General features: G+C 42.1%; 1 protein-coding gene across 2 annotated transcripts in view; it reads right to left on the reverse strand.

Moving 5' to 3' along the window:
- tcp1 (t-complex 1) overlaps positions 1 to 24,444 on the reverse strand; it is a 65,600-nt gene that overhangs the window by 35,437 nt on the left and 5,719 nt on the right. The window contains exons 2-6 of one of the 2 annotated variants that reach the window (XM_059648473.1): positions 18,501 to 18,586; positions 15,674 to 15,802; positions 14,640 to 14,737; positions 10,873 to 10,983; positions 9,733 to 9,914 (exon numbers count right to left, since the gene is read on the reverse strand). In XM_059648473.1, coding sequence (XP_059504456.1) covers positions 9,733 to 9,914; positions 10,873 to 10,983; positions 14,640 to 14,737; positions 15,674 to 15,802; positions 18,501 to 18,586 — 606 coding nt within the window. The remainder of the gene's footprint in view (positions 1 to 9,732; positions 9,915 to 10,872; positions 10,984 to 14,639; positions 14,738 to 15,673; positions 15,803 to 18,500; positions 18,587 to 24,444) is intronic. The other variant, XM_059648474.1, reaches the window with a different exon arrangement.

Consider the following 24,444-nt stretch of genomic DNA (forward strand, 5'->3'; position numbering starts at 1 on the left):
TTCTGCCAATCTGACCATCCCAATCAACATGAAGATTAGTCACCCGTGATTAATGTGCCTTGTTATATGCCCTCATTATCTCCATTTCTATCCTACCCTATTGCCGCTCTTAAGAGGACAATAAGCTACACCTATTTGTGCCTTCTTTCCTCCTCACCTCCATTCACAGACAACACCTTACAAATTAAGATCATTTCTTGCGATCATATTCATTCAGAGGTGGATCGACAATGCTACCCCAGTGCTCTTTCCTTTCCAAGGAAGTCACATGACCATTGAATATTTAGTTCCAGCTTTGGGATATAGTTATATGACAAGATATTAACGTAAATGTCTGCCTTGATCTATTCAGCATCAAGTTAACAAAATTAAAATCATGGGAGATCAAATGTTGTGACCAGTTATTTAGACAACAACTTAAAATGGACGTAAGTTTAAATTTAAACTCAACCCCTTCCACTGTTCGGTCTTTTAGAAGTGCCCTTTTACAACACCACATTTTTTAAAAAAATCACCCACTGATTTTTCTGGAGTGAGATCCACATCTTTGAGGGAAGTATTTTCTAATTTCTTACCTCATTGATCGAGTTTATCTGAAGGCTATACTGTTCCTTCCCTTGATCGTCCAATAAAGCTTTGTTAATCTTTACAATAACTTAAATTTAAAACACCAAAACCTGAACTATACCATCCTTAACCACCTTCATGTCAACAAAGCACAGGAACAAGTCCATTGGCCTACTAAGGCAGCACTGACAAATGATGCCCTAAATAAAAATCTTGTTGCTTCTACACTGATCTTGTTGCTTCTACACTGTCTTTATGCCTCTACTCCCTGCCTGTTTGTATATGTATGATTTAGCATATGGATGATGGGATAGTATAGGGGGATGGGCTTAGATTAGCTTACAGGTCGGCACAACATCGAGGGCCAAAGGGAGTGTTCTGCGCTGTTTTGTTCTATGTATCAAGATGTATCTTAAATGTCGCTACTGGATGTGCCTCCATCTCTAGCAACGCATTCCAGGCAATTGCAGGGTGCTCCTGAGATGCTGCTGGGCCTGCTGTGTTCATCCAGCCTCACATTTTATTATCATGCATTCCAGGCACTTACTACCCTCGGGGGGGAGAGAAGAAAGAGACGAACTCGCTTTTGACATTTCCTTTAAAGACATACCCTTCTTTTACCTTCAATCCGTGTACCCTAGTAAGGGACATTTCTGCCCTTGGGAGAAAGATTGAGTACCATGAATAGAACAGATAGTCAATTTTGTACACTTATCAGATCACTCCTCATCCTTAATGTTCAAGTAAAAACAAACTGGGTTTGTCCAATCTCTCCTCATCACTGATACCCCCCGCCCAACCAAGGCAACATCCTGGTAAATTCTTTCTGCACCTTCTCCAAAGCCTTTGCATCCTTCCGGTAATGCGGTCACCAGAACTGTCCATGATATTCCAAGTAACGGCTTAACTCAAGTGCTATACAGCTGCGACATGACTTGCCAATTTCTATACTTTTAGCTCTAATTCCTTGTTCAAGTTCTTTCCTGCTGTTTTCTTTGGAGGATTATGCGCCTTCAGTTTCCTAAACTTTATGTCTCCCTTTTCTATTTGACTAAACTCTCAACTTCAGGCTCCTGAATCTTGCCATCCTTATCCTCGATTTTCACAGGAATATGCTGATGCCAACCCTCTAGTCAACTATCTTTTAAAACATTCCAACATGACAGATGGATTGTTCCTGTGCTTTGGTGACATGAAGGTGGTTAAGGATGGTATAGTTCAGGTTTTGGTGTTTTAAATTTAAGTTATTACAGCTCCAGTTCCCATCTCATGGCAGCTCACCTTCCCATAATTCAATACTTTCAGCCAAGGGCTGAAGTGTATGAGGATGAGGAGTGATTTGATAGAGGTTTGTAAAATCCTGAGGGGCATACGTAAGGTGAATAACCAAAGTCTTTTCTCCAGGGTAGGGGAATACAAAAATAGAGGGCATAGGTTTAATGTGACAGGGGCAAGATTTAAAAGGGGACCCAAGGGGCTAACTGTTTCTCCACAGAGTGGTGCGTACGTAGAACAAACAGAGAGCAAGTGGTAAAAGGGAGGTACAATTACTACTACAACATTTAAAAGACATTTATATAGGTTCATGGATAGGAAACATTTGGAACAGATATGGGGAAAATGCTGGCAAATGGACTATTTTAGTTTAGGAAACTGGATCGGCATGGACAAGTTGGGCCAAAGGCCATGCTGTATGACTTCATGACTATTCCTTCCCTCATCCATAGCTAACATAAAACAGAAAATTATGGCCATTGTTCCCAAAATGCTCCTCCACACAAACTCTGATCACCTGGTCAAGCTCATTGCCCAATACCAGGTCTAGAGTGGCCTTGTTGGGCTATTTACATTTTCTTTCAAAAGAACCATCCTGGACACATGTAACAAATATTACCTATATCCAGTCCCCAAAGCCCACTCATCCATCCAAACCATTGACACTTAGCGAGTCCCAGCCAACACAGGGGAAGTTGTGATCACCCACCATAGCATCACCACTGTTTTCACATATTCCATAATCTCTCCATCTGCTGGCTATCGGGAGGACTATAGTATAACCTCAAAGTGAGTGTATCATTTCTAATGCAGTTGTTTGTTAGCTCACCAAACTGGTTGTTCTGTGGTATGCAAACGTTTTGTTACCCTTCAAGACAACATTTTGAGTACAACCTCTAATCAAAGAATGGTGTTCAGCTTCCTTCCAGATTTATAATGATCCTCTAGAGTGATGGTCTTGTCGTTTCCAGTTGTGTTTAGCAGCAGTCTACTTCTATGTCTGTTAATAGGGTTCCACGTTGAGGCTTTCAGGAATTCTCTTGCATGTCTGATCACTTTGGCCCAGTAAAACTGACTGTCCTCATTGTCTGCACGTATTGAGATAAGTAAATATTGGTTGTGTCTTTTAACTGCCAGGTGGTGTTCATGTATCCCAATTGTCAGTTTCCTCCCTGTTTGTCTAACGTAATGTTTATTGCACTTGCTGCATGGTGTTCTATGCATCACGGTCATGTTTATAGTCGGTATGCACCTTCAGTCTTTGATATTATTTGGCGCAGTGTTGCTGTAGGTGTGTGTGCAATCATGGTTTGATGCGTCTTAGGCATCTGGTAGACATTTGATTTTTTTTGATATAGGGAAGTGTTGCAAGTGTTGTATCGTGCCCTCTGACTATCGTTTAAAGCATCTGCAGATGAAACCTCCAGGGTTTCTGTTGGTGGTGAAAACTTTGTAGGTGTTCCTCTTCCATTCTCCAAAGTTCTGGGGTTGTTACAGTGTGATGAGGCTCACCAAGGTAGTATCTTGATACAGCTGTTTGTGTATTGTGGGGTGGTTGCTCTTGAATTTAAGGCTTCAACAAACAACTCCTGTTCTTCGACGTAAAAGGTACACACACTGACCAAATCCTTAACTTCAATAGCGACCACCCCACCAAGACACTATTTAAGTGAGCTGCATCACACTGCAGCACCCTGAGACTCTGAATAATGGAAGAGGAACACCTACACAAAGTTTTCACCCATAACCCAAGTAGTTTCATCCGCAGATGCCCACAAAACAAAGACAACAGTCAAAGGAACGGTACAACAGAAGACACTAACAGTGCTACCCTACATCAAAAAATGTAACAAAAAAAATGACTCAGGCTCCTAAGAAGCATAAAAATCATGACTACACACAAATCTACAGCAACATCGTACCAAATGTTATCAAAGACTAAAGACTGCATACCAACAGTAAACAAAACCAATGTGATATACAGGATACTGTGCAGCGAGTGCAATAAACATTACATTGGACAAACAGAGAGGAAACAGACAACCAGAATACACTAAGGCCAGCTCGTAATAAAAAGACATGACCAATATTAATTTGTCTCAATACACACAATGAGGACCATCAAGTTTGACCAGGACAATGATCATACTTGGACAAGCAAACACGAAACACGCAACACGCAAGGGAATTCTTGGAAGCCTGGTTCTCAACACAGGACTCAATAAACAAACACAAACAGACCCCTTAGACAGACTGTCACAAAAAACAATAGAATCAGAAGCAACAAGACCTTTGCACCAGAGGATCATACAAATCCAGAAGGAAGCAAAACACCGATGCTTCAATTAGAAGTCGCACTGATGTTGCGGAGAAGGGTAATAAAACATCTGCATACCACACAGAATAAACAGATCAGCAAGCTAACGAACAAATGCATCCTCAACCCAAGCTACAAATTTTCATTAAGACCTTAAAAACCCTTCCCAATCCTGTGCTCTCACCTAGCCGGATGAGTCCTCCCTCAGTACAGCTGCGAGATTTTCCCTTAGTTATTAACAGGACTACTCCCCAGTTCTCTTACATCCTTCTCGATCTTTCCTGAAACATTCCCACCCGCAAACGTTAAGCTTCCAGTTCCGAAACCCTCTCCACCAAGTCTCCGTAACAGTCATATCGTAGTCACATGTATTATTCCGATCTCGAAATTCGTCTGCCTTAAAGCAAATACACCTCACACCACCAGTCCTGCCTTCTTTGTCTTTGTCTGATTGCTCCTCGGTCATTTTACTTGCTGACCTACTGGTCTGGTTCCCAGCCCCGTCATACTAATTTAAACCCTCCCAACTGGCACTATCAAACATCCCTGCCAGGATTGTGGGGTGCCCTTCCCGTTTAGGTGCAAACCATCCTTCTTGTAGAGGTCCCACATCCCCAGACAACGTCCCAAATTCTACATACCTTAAAGCCTCCCTCTCCTGCATCAACTCTTTAGCAATGTGCCTAAGTATATTATCTTCCTATTCCTAAGCCTCAGTGGCACAAGAAATAATCCCGAGACATTCTGCTTTTCAACTTCCTACCCAATTCCCTTTGCAGAGCCTCACCTCTCTCTCTGTTGTTCGTACCCAACATGGATCATAACCTCTGGCTCATCCTCCCCCTTCAGAAGCATCCTTTACCTTGGAAACGAGGAGACAACACCATCCTGGAGCATCACGTGCAGCCACAGAAATGCCCATCTGCGCCCCTCACTACAGAGTCCCCTATCACTCCTGCTCACCCACGCTTCGATCCTTTCCGCTGTACAACAATGCCAGCTGTGTTTCCATTACAGCTTTCCCCTGAGAGTCTAAAACTCCCAGGTGCCCAAAATGGTATACCTGCTTATGTGGAACTGCCACTGCCTTCCCATGCTTAGACCGCTTCTCGGTGGTTACCCAACTCCAGTGTACAGCCCTCACCGTTTGTGACCAGCATACAAAGTCGTATCCATGACACACTTGCCTCATAGATGTTCCACAGGGAGTCCATCTGCAGCTCCAGACACAGTGCAACAAAGTGTCTTTGATTTCTCACACTGCATGAGGAGCATTCCACAAGGCCAAGTTCTCCTGCCATTTCAAAACTTATCAACTACAGAAAATAATCCAAGAACCGATTATTCAACCATATCAACTCATCACCAAACTCAGAACTCTTTCTCTATTCCTAGCAGTCTACAAATATGAAAAAAGAAAGTATCTTTCCCCAGACAGCATCTGCTCAGCTTCTAGACCTGGTTCCTGGACAGCCAAACCAGAGTCACTTTTTGAATCATGATATCAATTCCAAGAGCTTCACCCCTGAATTAAGCCCACACTGCCACAGTTCAATCTTCTGTGTTACTGCCGCAACTTGGACTGCTTAGTTCCGATAGCCTATTCGTGTGAATCTGCCCTGAATTCCTTCCCCAAAGACAACATACCCTTTCCAATGGCAGTGCTCAGAACTACACATACAACCTAAGGTGTTGATCTCTAACAAGCCTTGTGTGTACACCTTTTAAACCTTTAGCAGCACCTGCTCCCTATTATACTCAAATTCTCTAATCTAGTGGCATTCCATCTGGCTTTTGGATGCAACCATACTTTACAGATGGACACACACAAAGTCCCAAATACTTTTATTCACCATTGCAGCATTTAATCACTAGACACTCAAAGCCATTCTTTATTCGTCCAAAATGGATAACCTTAATTACCTGCATTGAAATGCTTCCTCACTCAAACTATAGCAAAACCTTGCAATTTTGTACTGTCTACATAACATACTGTGTTCATCTGTGTGAGTGAAGACATTTGTGGGACATACAGAGTCATATAGCACAGAAACAGACCCTTCAGTCCAACCAGTCCACAAACATAATTCCATACCAAACGCCTGCCTGCTCCTAACCCTCCAAATGTTTCCTATTCATATGCTTATCCAAATGTCTTTTAAAAGTTGTAATTACACCCATATCTACCACTTCCTCAGGAAGTTCACATCACAAATACAACCATCTAATAAAACTTGCATCTCGTGTCTTAGACCTCTTTCCCCTCACCTTAAAAACGGGCCCGCTAGACTTGAAGTCCTCCATCCTAGGGAAAAGACAATGACCATGAGCTCCATCTTTACCCCTCATTATTTTATCAGGTCACCTCTCAACCTCCTCCACTCGAGTGAAAAAGGTCCCAGCCTATCCAGCCTTTCTTTACAACTCAAACCTTCCATACTCAGCAACATCCTGGTAAATCTCTTCTGAACCCTCTCCAGCTTGATAATATCCTTCCCATAACTGGGTGACTAGAACTGGACACAGTATTCCAAGAGGAGGCCTCACCACTGTCTTTGTGCAACTTCAACATTACTTCCTAACTCGTACACTCAAAAGGGCTGAGCAACGAAGGCAAGTGTGCCAATGCCTTTTTAATCATCGTGTGTGAGACAGAAACTTCACCTGCACACCTAGGCCCATGTGCTACAACACTATCCAAGGCCCCACCATTAATTATATAAGCCCTACTCTTGCCTGTCGCACCAAAATGCAATGCCTGGTATTTATCTCCATCCACCATTCTACTGCTCATTGACCAATTTGATCAAGATTCCTTTGTAATCTTAGAAAACCTTCTTCACTGTCAATTGCCACCAAATTTGGTGTCATGTGAAACTTACTAATCATGCCTTTCATATCATCCAAATCATTTATACAAATTCCAAAGGAGAATGCAGAAACAATCCCTGTGCAACACTGTTGGTCACAGGTCTCCAGCCCAAAAAGTAACCTTTCACAATCACTGTCTCCTGCCACTAAGCCATATGTCCAAATAGCAAGGTCACACTGAATCCCATGTGACCTAATTTTACTAGGTAATCAGTCTACCATGCAGAAACTTGTCAAAGGCTTGACTAAAATCCAAATAACGTCTACTGGTCTGCAATTGCCAAACTTTTTGGTAACTTTCTCAAAAAACTATCAAGTTTGTGAGACAATTTTCCTCATTATCCCTAATCAATTTTTGCCTCTTCAAATGTCCATAAATCCTACCTTTTACAATCACTTTCAACAATTTACCTACAATTGAAGTCAGACTCACAGGTCTATAGTTCCCTGATTTCTACTTACAACCTTTTTTGAACAACGATACATCAGCCAGAGATATTAAGAACTGCCGATGCTGGAGTCGCAGATAACACAGTATGGAGCTCAAGAAACAGCAGGCTAGGCAGCATCAGAAGAGCATCAGAAAAGCTGACATTTTGGGTCGGCACCATTTTTCTGAATAAGGGTCCTGACCCGACAGATCAGCTTTCCTGCTCCTCTGATGCTGCCTAGGCTGCTGTGTTCCTCTAGCTCCACACTACAACATTAACCACCTTCCAGTCATCCGGCACCTCATGCCACTTAACAGATGATGCAAATATTTCTGGAAGGGGTCTCAATCCCTCCCTTACTTCCCACAATATTCTGGGATACAACAGATCATGTCCCAGAGATTTATCCACCCTTTTCTTCTTTAGGACTGGCTGAACTTCCTCTTCTGTAATGTGAATTCCTAGGGTGGAAGTAGCTTATACAAGGGAACATAGTTTTAAAGTGAAAGGAGGTAGATATCAGGTAAATGCCAGATATAGGTTCTTTACTCAGTGGTAGGGGTGTGGAATGCATTGCCGGAGAGGGTAGTGGAGTTGGCCTCATTAGGGGCATTTAAACAGCTGTTAGATAAGCATATGGATGATAGTATAAAGGTAGCAGTCGAGGTTAGCTAGACCTTAGGTTTCGGGTAAAAGTTCGGCACATCACCGTGGGCCGAAGGGCCTCCAGCGTGCGGTACTGCTCAATGTTCTATGAGCTGTTTTTAAAACCAAGTTAATTTCTCTGCATTCTCTCGACTGCATTTCTTTCTCACAGTAAAAACTGATGCCATAAATTCGATTAGATTTCCTACAGTGTGGAAACAGGTCCTTCAGCCCAACAAGTCCACACTGCCTCTTGCAGCATCCCACCCACACCCATCCCCCCTATAACCCACACACCCCTGAACACTATGGGCAATTTAGCATGGCCAATCCACCCAGCCTGCACATCTTTGGACTGTGGGAGGAAACCGGAACGCCTGGAGAAAACCCACGCAGACACTGGGAGAATGTGCAAACTCTGCACAGACAGTTACCCGAGTCTGGAACTGAACCCAGGTCCCTGGTGCTGTGAGGCTGCAGTGCTAACCACTGAGCCACCGTGCCGCCCAATAATCGTGTAGTATCTCTCCCTTCTCATGGGGTTCAACACAAAGATGATGACCTCCTTGATCTTCAAGAGGTCCTACAGTTTCTCTAGTTACCCGCTTGCTCTTAATGTACTTGTTTAATCTGTAGATCATCCTTAACCTTAAGTGCTAATGCTATCTCATATCCCTTCTTTGCTTTAAAATTGGCTCTACATTATTTGAACTGATTAAGACATCATTAGCCACTTCCTTCCAATTTGAGCCCAGAGTCTTATTTCATATGCTTCCTCGCTTAATCCAAGTCATAACCAGATAAATCCATGAGCCTATTTAAACTAAAAATGGTGTGTAGAACATTACTTCTGAAATTCATACAGCTATATGGACAGACCGGTCTATTACAACACTTAGTCAAAAATATCCCTTTAGATTCATTAGGCACAAACAGGTCACGGGTTAGTCACATCTCAGCCACACCAGGTTAAGGATGGCAGATTCATTTGTCTATAGGACACGAGTAAACCAGATGGGTTTTTAAAATGATGATCAACTGTTGATATATAATTGCTACCAGGCTAGCTTTTAATTCCGAATTTACACAGAAAACCAGTTTCATCACTGGTTACTGTAGGATCAAGGTCATTAGCTTGGGGTTGTGGATTATTGGACTAGTGACATGGCCATGACCCAATACCTACCCTTCATTCAGTGGCATTATTTTGTTTTCTAATATTCTTCTTACTCAACTAACTTTAGTGAATGCTGGTCTGGCTGTTTATAGCCAGTCATTATTTGTAATATCACTATTCCAAATCACAGTGTAGACAGTATTGAATTACCATATCAGATCATGCACAGAGGTCACTTGTAAATAAGTGGAATTGATTTTACACAAAGTTTGTCAGTAACACCCTTGCAAGTATTACATCTTGCATTTCTGCACTAGCAGGTATAGCAGCAGTGTTCAGGTCCCTGCAGTCTGTAAAGGTTCCAAGTTGACTGCGGAGAACATTCACTTGCTGAGAAGTCATGCTCTATTTGCCTTCACACAGAGGTCACTTCACTCCATTACACTTTAGTGGTGTTATAGTTGACATTTAAAAGTGCCTCAATTTCACCATTTAGAACGAACATTTACCTTGTGAACCAACAGTACAATTAAGTGCATAGCCATTCACCAAAAGACACTCTCTCTGGCTCCGTCCATGAGCCTTAAGCAGATTTATCGCCTTGATTGGATAGCGTGCCTGGCCTTTAGCATCTGTGAATTTCACTGCATGAGCAGCATCTACCACCATGTTGGCAAAGAAATCTGCATTGCTGTGCAATTCAAGTCAAGGTTAATAAGAATTATTGAAGTTTAAAAAAGTGACTGAAAATTACTTAAAGTAAGAGCTCCTCATGGGTAAGAGATTACATTTCACTGAGTACACAACACCTTTAAATCTGTTGTCAACTTGGAACCGTTAGATGGAACTGTTTGCAGATAGATTCCCACTCATTCACAAAATTCAATAACATCTGTCTCAAATGCACAAGCATAAAAAAACTAAATTGGAATAATCTACATCCAAATCAAATTTGTTAGTTAGCAAGATATAAGAAACCATTGCTGCAATCATTATTTCCCAAGACAAATGGAAACAGAACAGCAACAAAACATCATAAATCTCAAGGTAATAACAATACTTTGTAGCACAATTTTAGATTAGATTCCCTATGGCGTGGAAACAGGCCCTTCAGCCCAACAGGTCCACATCACACCTTGAATCATCCCACCCAGACCCATCCCCCTATAACTGACACACCCCTGAACATTATGGGCAATTTTAGCACGGCCAATCCACCTAGCCTGCACATCTTTGCACTGTGGGAGGAAACCCATGCAGACACAGGGAGAATGTCTGTGTGGAGTTTGTACAGTCACCCGAGGCTGGAATCGAACCCAGGCCCCTGGCGCTGTGAGGCTGCAGTGCTAACCAATGAGCTATCATGCCAGCCTAAGTACCTTAAGAAAAAGGATTTACCAAACTATATTAACAGAATTCCTCCTATTTGGAAGCAAGCCATTTAGCACATCAAGTCCAAACCGAAGTGCTAAACTAGCAATACCAGCTTAACATTTAAAAAAGTGTCATTTTCCTTGCCAAGATGTAAATATCACATTCTCAATTAATCTATTTGGAATGCCTACTAGAATACAAGGAGAAGAAAATCACACGTTGAATTTATCCTTCCAACAAACCAAATGCACTCCTTGTTTCTGTTCAAAAGATACACTCCAATTATTTTTGATGACATGGAGGTTTTAGCAGCATTGACAAGACACTCTCTGCCTAGTTCATCCATATTAATGGTCAAGTTCTCCTGAATGTAACGGACTGCCTCCCTGTTAATAAAAAGGAATATATTTATACTACATTGTCGTAATTTATTAACGTTTATGGTTGAATCTTTTACAAGAGAAAAATATATAGCACATTAATACAAACACCTAAATAAAATGAATGTTCACAAAGAAAAAACATGAAAAAATTAAAAGTTACAAATGGTCTTCCTTTGTAAAGCAGATATATTTTAAAACAGATATTCCTCTCATCATCTGAATGGTTAAAGCAACTTCATCTTATACCCAAATTGCTGCAAATAAACATGGTAAAAGTGACTACCTTGTCTTCTTCACACCCCACTAAACCACACCCCTCCCCCCCACCCCCATCCCAGGCCTCAGGAAAATCTTTCACGTTAAACAGTATATCTGCTAATGTGGTATGTTCCCAATGTGGGCCCCCTCTACATCAGGTAAACCAAGCAGAGGCTTGGAGACCACTTTGTGGAGCATCTATGCTCAGTTCGTGACAAACGACAATACCTCCCAGTCGTGAACCATTTCAACTCCTCCCCCCCACCCCCGCCACCATTCCTCAGATGACATGTCCATCCCAGGGCTCCTCCAGTGCCCCAACGATGCCACCCGAAGGCTGGAGGGACAGCACCTCATATTCCACCTGGGAACCCCGCAGCCCAATGGTCTCAATGTGGACTTCACAAGCTTCATCATCTCCCCATCCCCGACCTCACCCTAAGAGCAGTCCATCTTGACCCCACCTCCTTGACCTGTCCATCTTTTCTCCCACCTATCCACTCCTCCCACCTCACTGACCAACCCCCACCCCACTTCCTACCTACTTGCCTGACCGCACCTCCTTGACCCATCCATCTTCTATCCACCTATCTGCACCTGTATCCACCTTCCATCATTGCCTCTCTCTCCGCCTCTCCCTCTCCCTATTTCTTTCAGAGCCCCCTTCCCCTCCCCATTTCTCAAGAAGAGTCCAGACCCAAAGCTCCTCTGATGCTGCCTGGCCTGCTGTGTTCATCCAGCTCCACACACTTATCTCCTACTACCTCTGTGAAAACGTCATCTAAGTGGGCTCAGAACCTAGTATTTCTCGTTCTGAATGTAACTCAATTCACGGCAAGACAACTCTAATTACTTAATGTATCTATTACAAGGTAAAAGCAAGAATACATCAACAGCAACATGAAAACAGCATTCATACTTCTGTGCAGTCATTTCATTTGTACAGAAACAAATTCAGTACATTGCTGTGACTATATTTTTCTCCCCACAAGCAATAACTAGCAAGCCAAGAAACAAAGTCAAGCTAGTCAAACAATATGGGTTCTTGGAAAAGTTAATCAATTCATCAAATATAACCGTCAGCAAAAAAGCAATTTCTACAGAATTTCTTTCTTTTTAAAGAAAATAAATACCTATTCCTCTTTAAAATTCAAATATTAAGACTACAGCTGTACCAACTACTGCTCTACAACTCTCTTAAATTAGCAAGTTTTTAAGGGGGACAAAACGTTCCGATTAATACCACTGATTGGAGCAATTGTGCTTATTAATAGAGTTCATCTTGTGTACAATATTACTGTAAAAGAAAGAGTAGTGGTGTTCCCATTTGCACCATGGAGGAATAATTAAGTGTCAACCTTGAATTTCTGAAAAAGACTGTAAGATGTCTTGGTTGTGATAACATGACCGCTCTAGCATCAAATATCTAACATTTCCCACATGGCAGAGCAAATAGGCAACGTGTAAGAGTATGCATTCATATCTCAACTATTATTAAAGAAAATCACAGTATAAACATTCTCAGCTCCTCCAAAAATACACAAAGTTATGGTCATACTCAAGACTTTGTAAAACCCAAAGATTCTCAAAATACTTTTCGTTAAATTCACTCACGCAATGTGGATATCACTGGTAGCTGGGGTAGAACTTATTAGGCAGCAGCTTCAAGGATTACAACCCCACTGCATTGAAGAAAGAGATACATTCTCAAGTCAGGAGAGCGTGGATGTGAAATTACAGGTGATTGCATTTCCTTGTATCTCGTACCCTAATCCTTCTCGGCGGTAGTGGTCATGGGTTTGGAGGTGCTGTCTAACGAACTTTGGACAATTTTTGTAGTGCATTTTCTAGATAGTACTGACCGTTGTTAATGAATGTTGGTGGCAGAGGGAGTAAATGTTTGTGGATGTGGAGGAAATCAAGGTTTTCTTTTCTCCTGGATGGTGTCAAGTTTCTTGAGTATTGTGTTGTAGTCATTCATACAAGTGAGGAGTAATCAATCACATTCAGGAAATCTTGCAGACAGCAGACCGTTTTTGGTAGTCAGATGGTGTTCTTCACTGCAGGATTCCTAGCTTCTGACCCACTATTGTGGCCAAACCACTTACATAGCTAGCCCACTTCAGCTCTGGTCAGTGAAGAACCCCCATCCAGGATGTTGATAGTAGGAGATTCACTGACGGCAATGCCATTGACAGCATTAGGGCAAGCATGGTGGCTGTGATTAGCATCGCTGCCTCATAACACCAAGGGTCCAGGCTCAATTCCACCCTTGGGAAGTTTTGTGTAGAGTCTGCGCAATCTCCTATTGTGTGGGTTTCCTCCAGGTGGTCTGGTTTCCTCCCACAGTCCAAAGTTGTGCAGGCTAGCTGGTTTGGCAATGGGGAATGCAGGGTCACAGGGATAGAGTAGTGGACAGGCTGGTCTTCAGAGGGTCAGTTTGGACTCATTGGGTCAAGTGGACTGCTTCCACACAGTAGGGATTCTTTGATTTAATGTCATGTGTCAATGGCTATATTCCCTGTTGACTGGGCCTAGGACTCACTACCTTCGAGTCACAAGGCCTTTCAAGTCCTATTTGCTCCAGAGGTGTGTCATAACGTTCTTGGACAGGTTGGTAAGAATATCTACTCTCAGGAACTCATGCAAAATGCCCTACAGCCAAGATGACTGACATCCAATAACCACAATCATCTTCCTTTGTGCTAGGTGATTTCAACCAGCAGGCATTTTCTTCCAATTCCTACAGACTGGAATTTTGCTGGGGTGAAGTCCCCCTCAGTCAAATGTGTCCTTGATGTCAAGGGCAGTCACTCTTACCTCTAGAATGTAGCTGCTTTGTTCGTGTTTGAACCAAGGCTGTAATGAGGTTAGGAGCCGAACGGCTGTGACAAAACCCAAATTGAGATCAGTGAGCAGGCTACTTTTAAGCAAGTGCTGCTTGATAGCACTGTTGAAGACAACTTCCATCATATTCATGCACAGCAAGTTCACTTGAGTTCTCGTTCAATTCAAAAGCGATTGACAGACTTTTATTTAAAACATTTCCACCTGTACTAAATTGTTGCAAACAAACTCTTCCCACATGCTTGCTCCAAATTGGACTTAATCTAACAACTACTTCAACATTCCTTCTGTCCTATTCTTTGCACCTATCATTGTGTCCTGCATTAATGACAGTGACTGACCCTTATACAATGCTACAAAAACTAATTCAGTACTTCAAGTTTTAATACACTTGAAAAAAACAATTTCAACAGCAAAATTCAACTGGACATACAGCTATCTATTTCATGCCACAGAAATTAGTATAAAACTTTAAAAGCCACCACACATCTGTCAAGTTCAAGTAATTATATAACTTGCATACACTTGACATTTCAGAAAAAATATTCACTTACTTGCAGGCAAGGCGATAACCACCAATGATAGAGGTTGGATGAATTTTCTGTTTAACCAATTCATCTGCACCCTTAAGTAGTTCAGCAGCAATAATAACCTGCATTAAGGATAAAGGAACACAATCTGTCTACTATTAATTATTCGTCCCATCCAGAATGCATTTTTAAAGCTGACAGATAGGTTTGTTAATCTAACATGCACAAAATAACAAAGAACAATCAATTAAAAACAGGCAACACTATCTTTTTAATTCATACACAAAACCAAATCATTGAACAATTTAAGAAATTTAAATATTGCAGATTATGCAAAGTTACATTTTTAGTTCTGAAAATCCAACTTTTGAAGTTTCAATGTGAAATTCGCTAAAATTAAAATTAGTGGTTAGTTCAATTTCCAGTTAATAAACTTCAGCACTTACATGTAAAGTGTAGCATTCATGAATAACAAAGCATAATTCAATACTGTCAACTTGGGATCAATGGGGTACAGAAACATAATTTTTCCATATACTGACGGCTCACGTCATTAGCCTTGGGATCTCAAAATACTAACCTCCTCTGGGGGCGGGCGGAAGCAGAGGGAGGTGGGGGGGGTGGAGGCATCTCACCTCCAACCCTCCCCCACCTCCCTTCGCCTTCGGAAGACAGTATCTTGAGATCCCAAGACTTAGGACGTGAACCAGTGCATGGAAAAATTATTTTTCTGTACCCCATTGATGACGCTTTGGTATTCATGAATGCTCACATCATCCATCTTTCCCCATCCAGTACAAGACTTAACATAATTAAGCGAGCAGCATTGCAAGTCTACCCACAGCATGTGAACTGCAGCAGTTAAAAGAAGGCAGCTCACCATCACTTTCAAGGGCAACTAAGGACATGCATTAAAAGCTGACCAACCAGAAATACTCATCCCACAAATAATCTTTTTTTAAAATTTGTACTTTAGAACAACGCAGGCAAATTCACAGATATTTCTCACCAGCATTTGTTAAAAGCACACAAAGCACAGCAATGATAAATCTACTTACAACTGATGTTGTACCATCCCCCACTTCCTTGTCTTGCAGATCAGCTAATTCACATAGCACCTTGGCAGCTGGATGTTCCACTTCAAGCAGCTTGAGAATTGTTGCTCCATCATTAGTGATGGTGACGTCCTAAAAGTTCAGAAGTACATAAAATTTAAGAAATAGCAAAACCTTTAGATCCATAAGAAATCTTAAAATAATTTATTCTGTCCCATTCACAATAGCTCATGTATTTTGCAGGACAGCACTAATTCTCGATGAGCATACTTTTAAGAAAAAAATTTCTTTTACAGCTTAACAAAGCGTGAAGCTGGATGAACACAGCAGGCCAAGCAGCATCTCGGGAGCACAAAAGCTGACGTTTCGGGCCTAGACCCTTCATCCCCTCTGAAGAAGGGTCTAGGCCCGAAACGTCAGCTTTTGTACTCCCGAGATGCTGCTTGGCCTGCTGTGTTCATCCAGCTTCACGCTTTGTTAAGCTGTAAAAGAAATTTTCCAGCATCTGCAGTTCCCATTATCACTGATGCAATTCTTCTACAGCTTTGTGGCTTTTAAAACAAATGCAAGCGTGATATTACTATAGGAAAGCATGGAAAGCACACTATCACTGAAAGAAAATTCTCAAATAAACATTCCAGAGAACAGAACTTAACTTAAACAAAACTGAAGTGTAAGGCAACAATGCTGGCTTGAACACAGTTTATTAAATATTAAAATCAACATTAAACTGGACAGATCAAGTCAAATGACAATCAGAAAAGCAATTGGGGGGTGGGGGGAGAGATCTGTGCATAGTCTTATGATGTCTCTTCAGCAGACTCAGAGGCTGAATCAAACTAGTCAAATTTACCAGCAGCCTACATTCTCACTACAATAGGGCAAAAATCTGGCTTGCTGATATGCATCAGACCACTTGTGTTCTATGGATAAATTGCTGTCTATAACTTACATCCATTTTAAACTTACACAACGAAAAGAAGTTTGAAATTGATTCACAAGTTAACACTGCTCGCTTTCAATAATCATTTTTCATACGGAAGGTTAGACAGTAAAGCAAGTCACTGAAGAGCATGGCCTACAGATCAGTTTGTCAAATTAACCAAAAGCTTAATCTTAATGGTGATTGGAGGAACATGGACTGGAAACCGATTAGTCACATGAATGTCCACTGACATCTGGGGAATTATTGTGACAGAACCTACTAACCTTACTATGGTTCGCAATTTCAATGTTAGAAAAATTGCACCCGGAGTGGCACTTTGCTGTTACATAGTTTAAGGACTATCAATTCACAGGCCTGGTGACCGACTGGTGTTAGTGATCACTGCTTTAGAGAAATGCTTAGAAGTACAGCTTGTCTAATCGTTTCTGGTGTCATCCATCCAGGCACTTGAAGATCAGTACATCTCTGATCCTACCAATCTACAGCCAAACCATTGCACTTCTAACTTAAACTTCAGTTTTTTGGTGCATTTTCTCATAATTACTGTTCATTACATTTTGATCTCACATGTAACTACACCTGTGTAGCCAAGGTCCTCATTTCAATTCTGTAAGTGCTTTGACTGGCATTCTAGACGCAAGCCTTATCTACCCCTTGCACTTTTCTGTCTTCTGCAGTTCTCTCACTTTTTGCACACACTCCTCAGAAGGTCACTGATCATTTTTTCCTAAGACTTGTCCCAAATAGAATATTCCCCATTTCACAATCTCAAATGATCTCTCAACCACTATCATACTACCACGGGGAAGGCCACTTCTGATCATTTCCTTGAATTGCTCTTACATTTCATCATCTATTAATCCCACTTTCTTCATTGAACTCCTCTGACCAAAAATCTTGAGTAACTTAGCACTGTATTTTCAAATTTCCAACAGTTTGTGAAATCCAATTCAGCAAGACAGTACGCGTTGAGGCATCTCTCACATTAAAGCCATTAGTCTGCCTCACCTAGTTGTTCCCCCAATATAACCACCCTCTTCACTGTCTGTGGTCCATTATTTTGGGTCCTTTCTCAAATGCAGTTCCCTTCACAAAACCTAATCAGCTTTGGGTAGCTACCAGGCAGAGGAATCAGACAGTACATCAGTGTGATGTTGGACTGCATGCTGAATTTCAAAAACACAACTATGCAACATCAACTTTATTCCTGCTTCAAGTTATCTGTTAACACACATGCAAATTATATCCTAGACCTAGCTACTATAATGCCCTCCTGGCCAGGCTCCCCTTCTACCCTGTATAAACTTGCAATAAATCAAAGCTCTGCTGTGTACCTGAACTTACACCTTAACTGCCTGTTCCACCATTATTCCAAAGCTAGTTGACATACAGTAACTCCTGATCCAATTTTAAAATTCTCATGTCTTCAAAACTCTGCCGATATTCCCTGTCCTACCTCAAACTTTTGAGAACCCCATGGTTCTCATGTTTACTTGGCTAAGCAAGTAACATTTCAGTAAATAGAAATTGCAAGTTTTCGTTCCCACAGAATAAACTGGTATGAGGAAGGGAGCAACAGCAAAGTGAGGAGGCTTGAGCCTTTGAAAAGAGGGAGACTGCAAGACATATAGAGTGAAAGGTGAAAGGGAATCAGGATAAATGCCACAGAAATGGAAAAGATTGCACTCAAATCCATAAAAGCAAAATTGCATGTATTTAGGAGTGAGGAAATAGCTAGACTTTGTTGTATTCAATCGCACAGGTCAAGAGACAGCCTTTTGGCCAAATATTACAAGTCACTTCATGCTTACGAAAAAGCAAATGATTACTCAGTGGAGGTTACATCCGGTGCCAAAACTTTAAAGAGTGGCAAATTTTACTTACACCAATATCATCCACCAACATTTTGTCCAGGCCAACTGGTCCCAAAGAGCTTTTCACAATGTTGGCAATGGAGGCTGCTGCCATCACTGAAAAAAAATTAAACCGGCATAAAAAGACATGAGAATTATCTTTGGAAGTCAGTTACAAGCAATGGAGTACAGTTGTTTAACAGGATTAACAGAGAAGATGCTTAAAATGCCACCGTGGCATATTATGAACTCCATTTCAACTGAGTCAGTGAGCATATTATTGAGGATTAAATGCCATTGCATAACACTATTAATGACACGGATTGCCATTCTGCTCATAATTTAAAGTAGACAATGGGGCAATATTTGAATTTAATTTTGCTTTTTCTAAACGTCCGCAAAACAAGAAACCAGCTCAGCAAGACAACCAACCTCAACACCCACAATCCGAGCTACAAATCTACTCCAAAACATTATTTTGCTTTTGTAGACAGGCCATAATTAGGTAATTTTCACTTCATTAGGTAGCTGTTAGTATCATTGCTGCACTGGTACAGCTTGGCTAGAGGCATGGCTAGGAACAACACTTTAGGAACACAACTAACATCTCCATTTCAATCCTTCATTAAGCATCTCTGGTCCAAGAAAAACAATTACAGGCCTCTCCTGAAAATTAGAAGCTTCTATTACTGATATCATTCTCAAAGCACATCTGCACAGCATTTCCTTTAACATGCTCCTTAAGGAGGATGTAATTTGAACAGATGCTGTGGTAAGCAGTGCTGGGTTCTTAGCAAGGAAACCAGAATCTTCAAACTATTGTGAATGACTTCCCAGTGTGACTAATGACTTGTTATCTTACAGTTACTTGGTTTAAAAGTTCAAGGATCCAGCTACTGACTCAAGTTTTTCACCTGCAATTCTGGTATGAAATGTTGTCACATTGTAATCATTCTTTGATTAAAAAATGAAAATGGATGCAGTAAAAAGAACACATTGATGGCAATAGTCATCTACAGCCTCTCCCACCCACCAAGTTATACACTAGGACAGAGATTAAATCAAGAGATAATGAGGTCATGGGGAAAAGACAGCATGGGTGACTTCAAATCACGTAGATTGAGATGGTCAGACTGACAGAAAAAGCCATGACGAAGAAATTGTTGTATTTAAGATGGCTTCCTGGAACAATTCTGTTGTGGGTCCGACCAGGATCAGACTCTTTTTGACCTGGTGATGCATAACAATACAAGTTTAATGAACAATGTCAGCATCCCTTGGAAACAGTGACCTTAACGTGGTGGAATTCAGCATTCACTTTTTAGAGAAGGGAAAACAATGGTGTTAAGCATAAACAAGGATAGTGACACTGGATTTATGGTAGAGCTGAGTGCAGTCAACTGGGAAGGGGGTTTAGCAGCTAAAGCAGTCGAGGAACTTCAGCAAGCTTTTGAAGAAAATTATTCTTGACTCACAGCACAGTGATTTTCTGGGAAGGAAGGGTGATTCTTGGAAGTAGATAAGGGAGAAAAAAACCTTTGAGGGTAAACTTCCAAGTAATATCAACAGGAACCGCAAATGCTTTGTTAAATATATAACTAGGAAGCAAGAAGCCAAAGCCAAATAGGCCCCCTGGAAAACATGGCAGGGAAAATACTAGGGAATCAGGAAGTGGCAGAGGAGTTGGGTAAATATTTTGCATCAGATACTTATAGCATTCCAAAATTACTACATTGTCTATATTACTACATACAGGCAAAAGGAGGAGAATAAATAAAGACAAATAAATAAAGTAGCTAACACTAGAGAAAAAAGGCCAGGGAAAATAATGGAGCTAAATGGTAACAAGTCGTGAAGGGATGTATCTTAGGATATTAAGAAATCTACTGGATTCACTGGTACTAATCAAAGAATTCTAACAAGTTCCAGAAGACTGGAAAACTGCAAACAAAACACATTTAAAGAAGGAAGTAGAAAAAAAACTAAGCTTTTCTTCAAATTTCTCCTCTACCCACACATCCATCTTCTGACTCACCTATCCATCTACCCTTCCCACAATAAACCTTTACCTGCATCAGTTTCAAAATCTCTCCACTCCCAACCAGTTCATCTTCTCACTCACCTATCCACTCCATCCACTGGCCAACCACAATAACCCCTACCCACATCCACCTAGCTCCATCTCATCAACCCACACCTCCTACCCATTTATTTCTGGCATTCCCTCCCTTCTCCAGTCCTGATGAAGGGTTCTGATCAAAAAACAGTGACTTTGCTGCTCCTCAGACGCTGTCTGACCTGCTGTGCTTTTCCAACTCCACATATTTTTGACTCTGGCTTCCAGTGTCTGCGGTCCTTGCTGTACCCAGGTGACTATAGGCTCGTTACTTTAACATCTCACATTGGGAAAACGTTAGTGTATTATAAAGGATGCCATGGCAGAGCACTTAGGGCTACATATGAAAATTAGACATAATAGGATGGTTTCCTGACGTGAAAATAATGTTCGACAAAGAATTCCAGTGAATCTGAAGAGTACACAACCACAATGGAAAATGAGAAGCAGTGGTAAGGTACCAAATAAGACCCCATTGCGTTGAAGATAATATATTTTAATTGCATATATAAAAGATTGGCTATTAGAAGACAGGGGTAGAGTAAGAGGGTGATTTTCTAAGATGGCAACTTGTACGTAGTGACATGCCGGAGGATTAGTGCTGGGACCACAATTATTTACATCGCATTAACTACTTGGAAGACAAGTCAATGTACAATGGTTTCAGATAGTAGGAAATGCAGATGCTGGAGAATCTGAGGTAACAAGGTGTAGAGCTGGATGAACACAGCAGGCCAAGTAGCAGAGGAGCAGGAAGGCCGCCGTTTCGGTCCTGCGGGGATCTAGGCCTGAAAAGTCAGCCTTCCTGCTCAGCCTGCTGCGTCCATCCTTGTTATCTCAACGTACAATAGACCAGTTTGCAGATAACTAAAATAGGTTGAGGGGTGGGGGGGGAGTAATAGGGGACAAGTGGTAAGGATGACAAGAGTACAAGAGTACGCAAAGGGGTATGGACAGCTTAAGCGGGTAAAACCTTGGCAAATGTATCCTAATAGCTTAATGTGGGGAAATGCGAGGTTACATCCTTTGGCAGGAAGAATGGAGGAGCTTATTATTTAAATGGAGAAGGACTAGTGAGATGCTGACAGAGGGATTTGGGAATCCTTGTCCACAAATCACAAAAACCCAGCATTGAGGTTCAGTGGCTAAGTGAGAAGACAGATGGAATGCTAGCCATTATTACAAAGGCAATGGAGCATAAATGTTAAAAGTCTTCAAGGCAGAGACTGAAAAATTCTTGATCTCGCAAGGAATTAAGGGTTATGGGGAGAGTGCAGGGAAGTGGAGCTGAAATGCCCCGAGGCCATGATTAAACGGCAGAGTGGACTCAGTGGGCCGAATGGCCTTACTTCCACTCCTATGTCTTACGGTCTAAAAGTAGAGACAACAGTGTGGAACTGGAGAAACACAGCAGGCCAAGCAGCATCAAAGGAGCAGGGAAAGTTGACATTTCAGGTCAGGATCCTTCTTCAGAAATGAGGAAGAGGAAGAGAGCTCAGAAATAAACAGAGGGAGGAGGGGTGGTGCTGGGAGGTGAGATGGTGATAGGTGAGTCCAGGTAGGAAGTGGTGAGGATTGGTCAGCGAGATGGGGAGGGCAGATTGGTGGGAGAGAAGACGGACAAGTTACGTCAGGTCAAGGGATGAGAGGAAGGGTTGGACATGGGATGAGGCGGGTGGGGGGGGGGGGGGGGTGGAGGAGGTGTTAGATTTCGAAATTGGCCTAAACGTGGATTTTACCATCAGGCTGCGGGGTCTGGAGACAGAATACGAGGAGCTGCTCCTCCAGTTTGTGGATGGCACTAGAGGGGGGGGCCAGGATAGACATGCCACCCAGGGAGGAGGAGGGAGAGTTGAAATGGTTCGCAGGTGCTCTACAAAAACACAGTCTCACGAATGTACAGAGGGCCACATTGGGAGCAGTGGACACAGTAGACTACATTGACAGATGTGCTTCACCTGCAGCCACAGGTAGGTGCACCTGTCCTGACAAAACTCTCACTTCCTAATGACTAAGAGGGTGGCAACGCGAACTGACATGGACTCAAGCAATGCCTGCCTCTTCACAGGATATATGGAGCAGTACCTCTTTCACTGCTATACTGGCACTATCCTCCACCTCTTCCTCCACTACATCGGTGACTGTATCGGCACTGTCCTCTGCTCCCGTGAGGTGCCTAAACGGTTCACCAACTTTACTACCACCTTTCACACCAACCTCAAATTCACCTGGACCATTTCTGATATCTCTCTCCCCCCTTCCTGGACCCCTCTGTCTCAATTTCTGGTGACAACCTTGAAAGCAACACCAATATCAAGCCCACCAATTCCTACAGCTACCTAGACTACACCTCCTGTCACCCACCTTCCTGCAAGAATGCAATCCCCTACTCCCAACTCCTCCGCCGCATCTGCGCCCAAGATGGGGTATTCCATTCCCATACATCCCCGGTGTCTTATTTCAAGGACCGCAACACCCCCACTTCGGTGGTCAAAAAAAGCCCTCACTGCATCTCTTGCATTTCCCACATAACTGCCGTCACATTCTCTACCCCCAACAAAAATAAAGACAATCCACCTTGTCATCAGCAATCACCCCACGAACCTCCATACCTAACGCATCATTCTCCGCCACCTACAATCCAACCCCACAACCAAAGGTATATTACCCTCCCTGTCCCTATCTGGCTTTGGTAGGGACTGCTCTCTCCACAATTCCTTTGTCTGCTCCACATTCCCCACTAACCCCAGCACCTTCCCTTGCAACTACATGAAGTGGTACCCCTGCCCCCACCGCCCCCCCACCCCACCTGAGCTTCATTCAAGGCATGGAACCAGAGAATAAAAGTGGGGTGGTTTTGCTGAAACTATGAAAGGCACTAGCCAGGCCTTGGCTGAAATACTTAACAGCTTTGGGCTCCTTATCTAAAAAGTGATATAATGGAATTGGAGGCTGTCCTGAGAAGGTTTACCAGGCTAATGTCTAGTCGGGAATGTCTTACAGAGGCAAAGTCGTGTAGATTTGTCCTATACTCACTGGAATATAGAAGAATGACATGTCCTTATCGAAATATGCAAGATTTTTAGGCACATAACAGGTAGTTGTAGAAAGGCTTTTGTAGGAAAGCCTGGGACCAGACAGCATAATTTTACAATAAAGGGCTGCACATTTAAGACAGAGGTGAGGAGGAATTTCTTCTCTCAGCATAGTGAGATGGTGAGACTCTTTACCACAGAGGGCTGTGTCACAAATCTATACAAGGCTAAGACAGACAGATTTTTAATCAGTAAAGAAATCAAACATTATAGGGAAAAGGCAGGAAAGTGGAGGGAGGATGGTTAGGTCACCTATGATCTTATTGAGAGACAGAGCAGACTGGATGGGCTGAATGGTCTAATTCTGCTCTCAAGTCTTAGTCTTTTCTAGACAATCTTATTAAGATCCCTCATTAATTCAGTCACATGAGACATAAATCTACTCCATCTTTCATTCCCAGGGTTGCTTTCATCTCTCATTGTAAGAAACTATTCCAATGTACTGAGCTGTTACTTTTTGTGAACTTAAATTTCTCCAATCGACATAGTTATTGTAACTTTTTTAGCTAAGTCATTAATACTAGGGGTGGCACAGTGGTTAACATTGCTGCCTCACAGCACCAGGGACCCAGGTTAAATTCCAGTCTCAGACAACTGTGGAGTTTGCACATTCTGTGTCTGTGTCTGTGTGGGTTTCTTCCCACAGTGTCAAGACATGCTGGCTAAATGGATTGGCCGTGCTAAATTACCCATTGCATCCAGAGATATGTAAGTTACCTAGATGAGCCATGGGAAACAAACGGTGACAAGGACAGGGGAGTGAG

The sequence above is a fragment of the Stegostoma tigrinum genome, chromosome 9 (genome assembly GCF_030684315.1).
Source record: "Stegostoma tigrinum isolate sSteTig4 chromosome 9, sSteTig4.hap1, whole genome shotgun sequence".
NCBI lineage: Eukaryota > Metazoa > Chordata > Chondrichthyes > Orectolobiformes > Stegostomatidae > Stegostoma > Stegostoma tigrinum.